Raw genomic sequence first — 11182 nt, 5'->3', positions numbered from 1 at the left:
TCTCAGACACCCTTGAGGGGTGGAGCAAGGGTTTGCAAGAGTTGCCGGGAATTTTATGGCAACTTGGGTAGTTTAGAGACTTTAGAGAAGGTAAGTGGGATGGTCGTGTTATTTTTCCAATCTGGGTCGTTACCTAGGCCGTATGGGCATCTTAACTGTAGGCTACATTCAACAAATTTACGAACACATGATAGGTTTGTTGTAGTCATGCTATTAATACATTTCACCCACCGCTTTCCAACACAGGCAAAAGCTAACCTGCTGTCTTTCCGATAACGTGTTACTCTTAGCTGTAGCTACGGTCTTACTAACATAATAATAAGTTAGGTCGGCGGTTCATCATGCATAGTGTGTCGTTAGCATGTTTTTGGGACATAGGGACTCTTAAAAAAAGTGCTATTTTTGATTCTGAACTTTTTACAAATATCCACTTATTTTTATTGTTATTGTTTGTGATTCATTTTCTTAAGTTTCTTAATATCGTAAGTTTCCTTAAGATATTTTTTAAAATAAATATGAATTGTTTATATTGTTTGTATTTTTTGCAGAAAAGCCTTATTGCTGAGCCCCTGCCAGCTGTAAACACATCATCATGTCTTCAGAGAATACCTCGTATGGTCTTTTAAGTCTTTCCTCTTGAACGTGTTCTTGAATGTAATGTTTATATCCATGTAATATGTACACATATGTTTCCATTTTCTAGAGATGATGAGGATACTTTCAAGATCCTGATTGCTACAGATATTCACCTTGGTTACCTTGAGAAGGATGCCATTCGTGGAAATGACACATACACCACACTAGATGAAATCCTGCAATGTGCCAAGCAAAATGAGGTGCGTGCTTGTTGTAAGTGGACCTGAATGGACCATTACCTCCGCATGTCTCAAGTATCCATTTCTTTTCTTTTTGCTTGTTTCTTTGCTAACAGGTAGATTTCATCCTCCTTGGTGGCGATTTATTCCATGACAACAAACCTTCACGCCAGTGCCTTCACAAGTGCCTCACTATGCTGCGAAAATACTGCATGGGAGACTCGCCTGTACGCTTCGAAATCCTCAGTGACCAGAAAGTCAACTTCAACACAACACAGTCAGTTTCACTTGGTGTCATCCTATAGAGGTTTTGCACGTAATGTCATGTGCAGGTCGCTTAAGAACTGTTCGCCATATTGGATCTGATAAATGGTGGCGATCACATCCAATCACTCATATACACTTAACATACAAATTATCACTGATATTAATGAGAAATGAGCTATGCTGACTCATTGACGATGTAAGAGATAATGTACAGAGATGTGTCAGTATCATTATAATATAAATACAATAAAAATCAGGTAAATACCTGAGCAATAACTGTGGTCCACTTGATCCAGTGATTACAATTCCAGGCCAGTAACTGGGGTTTGTTACCCATCTTGACACATAATACTGATAATTATTTAAACTTTTATACACCTTCATATCTTGTCCAATATAATTCGTTTTTAAACAACATAATGATCTAAATCATGTGGTGTGCAGTCAGGGGGAATGCAAGGGTTACACAGCAAGAAGCTTGTTATGAAAGTGTGTTACTTTCTCTGAGAGAGTATATATACTGGTTTCTTTACTCTTTTACTCATCTAAGGAATGTTTAGTAGGTTTGTAACTGTATTTCAGGATTACAAGCCCAAAAAACAAGTTAGTGTCACATGGTAAACGGTCACGTGTCTGTGTTAAATATCAACACTTCACCGAGTTCTTTTGATTCCTCATAGGCATCCGATGGAAGACAAAACACTGCTTAGTAGACCATTTCACACTTACACAGTGAGTTCTAGAAGGGTAATGCGTCCTGCATGACACGTTGCCGCGGATCTCAAAATGGTGGTGCCCCCAATAGTTTTATTATAGAAGCTCTCTCATTCTAGTCTAAAAAACAGTGTCTCAGTAACTTTCCACTAGAAGATGGTCCCCTGTTATCTACCTTTTCCCAGGCAAGCGTGAGTCTGCAGCATTCAACCCCCCAAAGACACGTAGTGTAATGCCTTTATTTTCAGGGCCGTGTCCACTTAAATACTATACTATATAACTTTATAACCCTTATTAATAAAAAAGCATAGCATTATTGAGGCACTTCAAATTATTTAATCACAACATGTGCTAAACTTCTATAACACACTGTTTTATTTGTTATGTATAAATGTTATGTGTGTGTTGATATCTTGTAGGTTCCCCTGGGTTAATTATCAGGATGAAAACCTGAACATCTCTATTCCTGTGTTCAGCATTCATGGGAACCATGATGACCCAACTGGAGTGAGTTGCTTTTAGTGACAAAGGAAGTTATGAATTCAGATACAACACCCATTGTCAGGGTTCCTTTGACCCAGTGTTTTCAGTTCTGGACCTTTTGTCATTGTTTGTTTTCACGTGTGTGTTTCCTGTTTTATTGTGTTAGTCTTCTGTCTGTGTGCATTCTGTTAAGTTCTACTTCCTCTTTGTCATTAATCAGATTTAGTTCAGCTGTGTTCTCACCTGTTTCCACTCATCATCGTTATCCAGTGTATTTAAGCCCTCAGTTTCCCTCAGTTCTTTGTCTTGTTGTCGTCAACTCATCGTGTGTGTTTACAGTCTAGTTCAGTAGTTAAGGTCAACCTTTCATGTTCAGTTCATCCTGTTTGTGTAATAAATCTGTGAGTCCTGCAGTTGGGTCCTCTCTTTCCATTCTCATACACCTGACCGTGACACCCATGCACTAATATTCAAGTATGTGGATTTCTGTATGTTTTCTCCAAGGCTGAAGGCTTGTGTGCATTGGATCTGCTGAGTGCTTCCGGACTTGTCAATCATTTTGGCCACTCCCACTCTGTGGAGAAGATAGAAATCAGTCCCATTTTAATACAGAAAGGCATCACCAAGCTTGCCTTATATGGTCTTGGTAGGTTCATGTTTCCAGATGGATCAGTAGTGTCCATTCCTAAAATAATCTTGTTGTTTCACTAAGATTTGTCAATCAATCAACGATTGATTTTAATTTTGTATTAATATGTCTCAAGGTTCTATCCCAGATGAGCGCCTGTACAGGATGTTTGTCAACAAACAGGTATCCATGCTTCGCCCGAAAGAAGACCAAGATGGCTGGTTTAACCTCTTCACCATCCATCAGAACAGGTAACTACATCATTTAAAAGCATTTGAGATGCAGCTGTGTCAAACTATGGAGTGCTGAAAGGGTCAAACAGTATTAAATAAATACATAAATAAATACTTCATCATGTAATCAGTTAAACGGGTCATTAATATAATAATTACATTTTGAAATACATAATAAATAATTTACAAAGTACATAATTAAGTAAACAATGCTACTGGCGATTTAATTTGAAATGTATTCTGGGATACCTGGATACTCCAAATCCATATAACCACCTATTGACATTGACACTGCATCAATCCATAATCCATAATCTGGGATTGGGCCATCTTGATTTGCTGTGCAGGGTAACCAAGCAGATGTGTGGGTCTGTTGACGAGTTGTTGTGATAGTTTAAATGACTTCATGATCCAGGAACCATGAAATAAAAATAAATAAATAGTGAAATAGTAAAACATGTTTTTAACTAATTAATGACACATTTAAGTAATTATTTTCTTTTGAATTTATTTATTAATTTGTTGAATTTATTTCCTATCTTAGTTAACTAGTCATACAGTTAAATAATGATGTCTTATCATGAATTATTAATATGTGTTATAATTAATTAATTAATTCAATAATTAAATAAACACACAATGGTGCATTCATTTATTTCATTTACTAAACAAGTCTGTCTCCAAGTGTTCCTCAGTAAACATACAGGGTGTTCTGTATGTCAGAGTCTTACCTCTGATACTGCTGGATAAACAGAAACTCACTCAGGAACGAGGTCACACAGAGCTCAAGTTTTCACTTGCAAGAGGGAAGCAGTTGTCTCCAACCCACTTCAACTTGCTTTCCTCCTGCAGGTTGTTTTTATTGGTTACACACAGATGTCGGCATCTCGTCCCAGCCAGGTGGCTTCCTTCATTGAATAGAATCTGTTCTTCTCAAGGCTGCTTGTTCCCCTTATCGAGGTCGTGCACGTACTCATATGCGCGGGTTACATAGAGAGCAAATAGAAGCATTCTAGCTTTTTAAATGGCAACTTACAACACATACATTAAACCTAACAGTGTATATGAGAGGGAAGTTGTGACATGAAAAAAAATCTTGTATTAGTATAACTTGTTCATAAATTTCTTTTTATTTGATCACCTAATTATGTAAAAATACCAACAACTTTTTCTGTGTTTGTATTTTGTCAAGGAGTAAACATGGTCCTACAAACTACATTCCTGAGCAGTTCCTGGATGATTTCCTTGACCTGGTGGTGTGGGGTCATGAACATGAGTGTTTGATTAAACCCACCCTAAATGAACAGCAGCTCTTCTATGTGTCACAGCCTGGAAGCTCTGTAGCTACATCCCTTTCTCCTGGAGAAGCCACCAAGAAGTATGAATGCACACACATTAAATGAATCACATTCTGAATGTATTTTAATGTCAGTTCTCAAAACACTGTTTGTCTGTTTATTCATATCTAGGAAAATTGGTCTGTTGAGGGTGAAAGGTCGTAAAATGAAATTGCAAGAGATCCCCCTGAAGACTGTGCGTCAGTTCTTCATTGAGGATGTGGTGCTGGCTGATCATCAGGACTGTTTTACACCAGATACACCTCATGTAACAAAGAAGGTGGAGGACTATTGTTTTGCAAAGGTCACAGAGATGCTGGACGAAGCAGAAAGGGAAAGACTTGGATGTCGGCTTACACCTGAGAAACCTCTTATTCGCCTGAGAGTAAGATGGATACACTGTGTGCATACATCCTAATGTTGCTGCTTAATTGAAATCTAAATATGAAATTCTCTTTGCAGGTGGACTACAGTGGCGGTTTTGAGGCATTCAATACCTCACGGTTCAGCCAGAAGTTTGTGGATCGTGTGGCCAACCCGAAAGACATAATTCACTTTATCAGACGCCGTGAGCAGAAGGAAATCAAAGGTTTGGCTGCTGCTGTGAATCTCTACACCATTAACTCAGCACTGGATAAATCCCATAATGTAGCTCTGCTTCAGAGAGTAAACTGACCATTCAGCCCTCTGATTTAATTCATTTTGCTTTTTAGATGAGAGCAGTATTGACTATGGGAAGCTGTTCAAACCTACTGCTGTCGAAGGGTTGAGAGTGGAGGACCTTGTCAAGCAGTACTTTGAGGCAGCAGAGCAGGTGTGCTCATCTTAAAACCGGCATGTTTAGTGTATGGAATCTCTTGTTTTCATCTGGCATTTGATCTTTGTATTCTTTCTGTATGTCTAGAAGGTACAGCTGTCCCTGCTGACTGAACAAGGCATGGGTAAGGCCATTCAGGAGTTTGTTGACAAAGATGAGAAGGAAGCCATCGAGGAGCTTATCACTTACCAGTTGCAGAAGACACAGCTCCATCTTCAGTCTAGAGGAGTAACCACAGAACAGGATATAGATGCAGAGGTAAAAGAACGTAGCATGTAGTGGAAGTGGAGTAATTATTGTCATATTATATATTTTTCATGTTTTTATATTTTCAGGTTCGGCTATTCAGAGATTCCAAAAAGAACACAGCTGAGGAGGAGAAAGACATCCAAGAAGTAAGTAATGACTTCACTGAAGCCTGAAATTCATTTCTGTGTTTGGTTAATTGTCTCTTTCTTTCTCAGGCTATGAACAGAGCTAAGGCTCACCGGTTGGAGCGTGGTGATGGTGACTTCGCAGATCAGGATGTTTCAGATGTTAATATGGACTCTGACGAAGGCTCGGTTCCAGTTGCTGCACCTACACGAGGCAGAGGGCGAGGAAGCAGAGGCCGTGGTGGCCGAGGGAGGGGCAGAGGTGAGGGCGATAAAGAGAAGCAGTAAAGGTGTATTTAAAAATCTTGATATGCAACAGTGCAGTGACTACGTACAAGTTCCCATAAATGTGTGGCACTTGTAGGTTGACTTGCTTTCACTCTTATGTCCAGTTCATCCCAAACCAGCTCGATGGGGTTTAAGTCTGGAGACTGTGCTGGCCACTCCATGTTTTCAAGCTTACCATCTTGTTCATTTTTCGTGAGGAGTTCTGGCATAGCTTGGACTTATGTTTTGATGTTGATGCCACACACTGTGGAATCATCCTTTCACCTACTGACGGCATTCAAAAACCCTGCACGATGAACTGAAGATTTCACATTTTGATTCATTAGTCCATAATACCTTCTTCCAGTCCTCAGTAGTCCAATGACAGTGTTTCATAGCCCAGGCAAGCCTCTTTGTCTTATTCTGACATCTTAGCAGTGGCTTTCTTGCTGCAACTCGTCCTGTCAAACCTGCAGCTCAAAGTCTTCTCTTCTGAGACTTGTTTACTACAACCACTATTAAGCTGTGTTTGAAGCTTTTGTCCTGTGAGCCGCCTATCACGCAAGCTGTTAACTCTCAGAAATTTGCCCTCTGATTCAGTTGTGGCTTTGGGTCTGCCAGAGCTCTTCCTGTCAGAGTTTGCCCCAATTTCTGAGTAGCTTTTGATGGTGAAAGAAACTATAACGACTCCTTGACTTTCTTTCCAATTTCTTTGTAGGAAGGACCTACATTTTTAAGTGTTATGATGCTCTGTCTCTCTTCCATTGTTAATTGCTTTTTTCTCACCATTTGTGTAGCAACACACTAGTTTCTGCAATACAGTACTGTTCAACTGATGCTCACAAGGGTATGGTACCACAGTGTGTTCCAACACTGCTTTATACAGACAAAGGAGGTTGTAAGTAATCTAGAAAATCTGAAACACCTGTAGGAATTGTAGCACCAGCTTTTGACTTCCATTGCTGCAGAACAACTTTAAATTGTTAACCCATTTTGTGTTGCATGAAAAAGGAGCTTTTTGTATAATTCTGAAATGAACATTGATGATAACATGATGTCATGATGGGATGACATTTCGCATAAATATTATAGACATTATAGGCTAATGTGATAGTACAGAAAAAGCAATATCAATCCATGATTTCAATGACTTGTTCCATTATTTTTCGGGCTGTTCAGGTGCGACTGCCTCTGAACCAAAGCCAGCTGGTCGGGGTCGGTCCCAGAAGTCCTCAACAACATCCCAAAGCAGGAGCATTTTGCAGGGTAGGGGAATGTAAACTTCTGTTAGTGTGACTGTCTGTAAACACATGTTGCACTTGTCTATCCACAAAAAGAGCCACAGAAAATTCACAGAAATCTGTCCCACGTCCACTGTATGTTTCCTCCCTCGCTCTTCAGCATTTCAGGCATCCTCTCAAAAGCCTTCTCGGACTAGAGCCACCAAATCTTACACAGATGAAGTGAGTTAATGATAAACGGTAACACTCATAAACTCACACATCTCCATTTTTAAGTGAAGCATACCATCCACTAACATTTAATCTCATATTTATCCATCTTTAGGTGATCATTGATGACTCAGATGAAGATATACCTGTAACAAAAGCTGCCCGGCCGCCTCCAAAGTATGTTTGTTTAAACCTAGACTGTAGAAGTGTTATATAGTGTTGTATTTTAGAGCAATGGCTTTTCTTAAAATCTTTGTTCTTTTCTACACCAGACCGTCGTCCTCATCATCATCGTCCTTCTCTAAATACGGCTCTCAGAGCCAGAGCCAGTCAAGAGGAATTGCATTTGAGGACAGCGATGATGATGAGGTAAAACAAGAAGGCAAATTCATGTATAGGATGTGTCGTGTAAAGTGGGATTAACATTAAATCATATAATTTTAGGTGCAATAAAAATGCATCTGAATTCATGACATCACACATATATTTATCCAACATTGTTACATCTTTTAGTTTTCTCTGACTCGTGCCTTAATCCTTTTTTCTTCATCTCTCTTTTTTTTTGATACAGGATGATCCATTCAAAGCCCCGACCAGAAGATAACCATAAGTCCATCTTAATTTTTCCAAAGTTGCAAGTTAGCTGCTCCGGTATTATTCTGAATGATTTCAAGGTCCATACACATTCAATTTCCTCATCACTCATTCTTAATGTTAAGATTTTCATATCAGTCTGTTTTCTGGTGAAAGGTTAGATTGAAGGGTACATATGGGCAAGGTGGAGGTTTTGTCCTGGGTTTGCACAGTAAGACTGTGCCTGTCAGTTGGTGGTGGACTGCATCTGTACATCAACAGTAACCACTAATGGGGTTTATCTCTGGCTTTTGTAGTACTTTTGTAGTTCTTGAAAAATAAATGTTGCTTTTGATATGTAATCAAGTGTTTTATTTTTGCAATATAACTCAAAGTCACACATACACTTAGTGGACCCTTTATTAGGTCCTCCTAACTAGTACAAGGTCGATAATCACTTTTGCCTTACTCCTTCGTGACATAGATTCAAAAAGGATACTGGAAACATTTCTCAGAGACTTTGGACATGATAGCATCAGACAGTTGCTGCAGATTTATCAGCTAGATATCCATGACGAGTCTCTTAATTCCATTCCAACCCAGAGTTGTTCTATTGTATTGAGATCTGGTCACTGTGGAGGGCGTTTGAGTACAATGAACACATTTTCATGTTTAAGAAACAGTTTGAGCTTTGGTGCATGGAGTGTTACCTTGTTGGAAACAGCCACCAGAAGATGGGTGTACTGTAATCATTAAGTATAACAAGAAACCATTTTCGACACCTTTACACCAGCAGCAACGGCTCGAACCATTGCTACAAGGCAGGAAGGCTGACCCAACCATCTAAATTCTGCAGGAGACATTGGGCCTCCTTATGCTGGGCTTACACTGTGCGATTTTTGGCCCATTTTGAGCCGATTTTTGAGTCGTGCGACCGTTTTGGCGATCGGCCTGATTTTAGCCTTCATCGTGCGTCGTGCATCGTGTAGTATACGTGGGGTAACGAGACGCGATTAACACCTCACGACCAGCTCCCGATCATCAATCGCTTGGTCGTGAGGGTGTCACCGCAGTTTGTCACACTGTGCACGCGCAAACACAAATGTCAGCGAAAAAGACGGCGCAGCACGGCAGTGCAGCGTGTGATCTGGACACAAGCGATGGAGGCACAACTTGTAGAACTTTGGAAAGCTCATCCGAGCCTTTTCGATGTGGCCTCACAAAATTATCACGACCACAACAACCGTGAAAATAGTTGGATCTACACTGCTGCTCAATCACAGCTGCCTGATCAGTGTTTTTCATTAGCAATTTAGCAAAGTTGATGGTGGTGGTGTGTCTGTGTGAGTGAAAGACAGAAAGGGAGAGCGAGCGACAGATTTTCTGTTATAACCTTCATTTTTATGGACGCACAGTGTGAGCACTCAGGTCTCATCAGAGCATCGGCCGTATAGTGTGAGACCCTGCATCGTGACCTATGAACTTCTAACCCCTGCGAGTCAATCGTGCAGTTTGAGCAGGAGCTGAATCGCGCGACTGAAAAAATCGCACAGTGTCTGCCCAGCTTTAGACTCTTCTGCAGCTGTAGCTCATTTGCTTCAAGGTTTGAATGTTGTGCATTTAGAGTTGCTCTTCTGCATTTCTTGGTTGTAACAAGTGTTTATATAAGTTACTGTTGCCTTTCTATCAGCTTGACACAATCTAGCCATATTCTACGAATTCTGAATAACACCATTTTAGAAGTCAGGTATTAACCCTTTAAACCAGGGGTCCCCAATCGCAGTCCACAAGGGCCGGTGTCCCTGCATGTTTTAGATGTGTCCTTGAGCCATCACAGCTGATTTAAATGGCTAAATTACCTCCTCAACATGTTTTGAAGTTCTCCAGAGGCCTGGGGCCCGTTCTTCGTACGTCGCTTACCACATCCAAGATCAAATGACACATCCAAGACCAAATCATCGCGCTAACCGTGAGCTCGCTAATCCAGTTCTCCGAACACACCTGCTGTTGACGATTAGTACAGCTGGATGAAGTAATGTGAGATCACTGGGTGTCGTAAAAGGGGCTACGCATCGATAGTAGAAACATTGATCGGCAACCCTCTGATTGGTCGGCGAAAATGTCGAAGGAGCGCGCTCAGTATTTTTCGGCAGAAGAGCAAGAACCCTTGAGTGAGGGATTTCAGGAGTTTCAGAGTTTAATTAAAACGCAAGGGAACACTGCAAAGGCTGCAAAAGCAAGGAGAGAGGGCTGGCAGAAAGTTGTTGACAAATTAAACTCGTAAGTAATTTAATAATAACAATAATAATGGAGTGGATTTATATAGCGCTTTTCAAGGCACCCAAAGTGCTTTACAATGCCACTATTCAGTCACTCTCACATTCACACACTGGTGGAGGCAGCTACAGTTGTAGCCACAGCTGCCCTGGGGCAGACTGACAGAAGCCAGGCTGCCATATTGCGCCATCGGCCCCTCTGGCCAACACCAGTAGGCGGTAGGGTAGATTTATTATATTACACTATATTATCCAATATTATATTACATTATATTATATTATGTTATATTATATCCCCTTTCACATTAGAGCCACAACAGGACCCACTAGAACATGGGAACAAGTAAAAGTGAAATATAAGAATATTCTACAGAATGGTAATATTTATCACTTATATTGCTTTTCGGCTCTTGGAAAGAGACCCTGAAATAATCTGTTTGTTTGTTCATAACAGCAACCAAGAAAAGGGCAGAGCAAAAAAAGACAGGTGGTGGTCCTGCACCCCCTCGTCAACAAGTTGGTTAAGTGAATAATACCCTCACGGGAAAATAGATATCTCTCTATGAGCACACTGTCGCGCTGAGCTAAAGGATCCTGTCTATCCCGCAATATACGCTGAATTCTGAAAACTCTCCTTATCAATCTTGCACCTTCCGCAATGGGTGGCTCGCGTATACGGACAGGACATGGCTGCGACAGGCTTCCCAAATCCACCTTCGCTTTTATAGCCGTGGTCTCTCATCTTGATTACACAAAGTAATTTACAATTACTACTCTGAAATATGAATTACATCTGTAATAATCACATACATGTAATAGAATGTTAATAGTACATTTCCCTTTTTTAGGAAATGACCTGTATGTATCTGTGTGAAATCAATAAAAGGATCAAGTGTTGCATTATCTTTAGTTACATTGATGTTTTTTATTTATGGTGAAACAGTGGT

General features: G+C 40.3%; 1 protein-coding gene across 2 annotated transcripts; it reads left to right on the top strand.

The window, feature by feature from the left end:
• The first annotated feature begins 3 nt into the window (after window positions 1-3).
• mre11a (MRE11 homolog A, double strand break repair nuclease) lies at window positions 4-8321 on the top strand. Of its 2 annotated transcripts, none has more exons than XM_080888880.1 (19): window positions 4-90; window positions 549-612; window positions 704-836; window positions 932-1092; window positions 2216-2303; window positions 2784-2925; window positions 3044-3158; window positions 4333-4518; window positions 4610-4862; window positions 4940-5066; window positions 5191-5291; window positions 5382-5552; window positions 5630-5689; window positions 5759-5930; window positions 7115-7201; window positions 7337-7398; window positions 7502-7563; window positions 7659-7755; window positions 7958-8321. In XM_080888880.1, exons 2-19 carry the CDS (start codon window positions 593-595, stop codon window positions 7988-7990), a joined length of 2070 nt encoding a protein of 689 aa, XP_080745006.1. In that variant the 5' UTR covers window positions 4-90; window positions 549-592; the 3' UTR covers window positions 7991-8321. The 2 variants fall into 2 exon arrangements, with proteins under 2 accessions (XP_080745006.1, XP_080745007.1); XM_080888881.1 differs by lacking the exon at window positions 4-90 and adding an exon at window positions 174-194.
• Window positions 8322-11182: the final 2861 nt, after the last annotated feature.

The sequence above is a fragment of the Rhamphochromis sp. 'chilingali' genome (genome assembly GCF_963969265.1).
Source record: "Rhamphochromis sp. 'chilingali' genome assembly, chromosome: 8".
NCBI classification, from domain to species: Eukaryota; Metazoa; Chordata; class Actinopteri; order Cichliformes; family Cichlidae; genus Rhamphochromis; species Rhamphochromis sp. 'chilingali'.
This window is presented reverse-complemented; position numbering and strand designations above follow the sequence as displayed.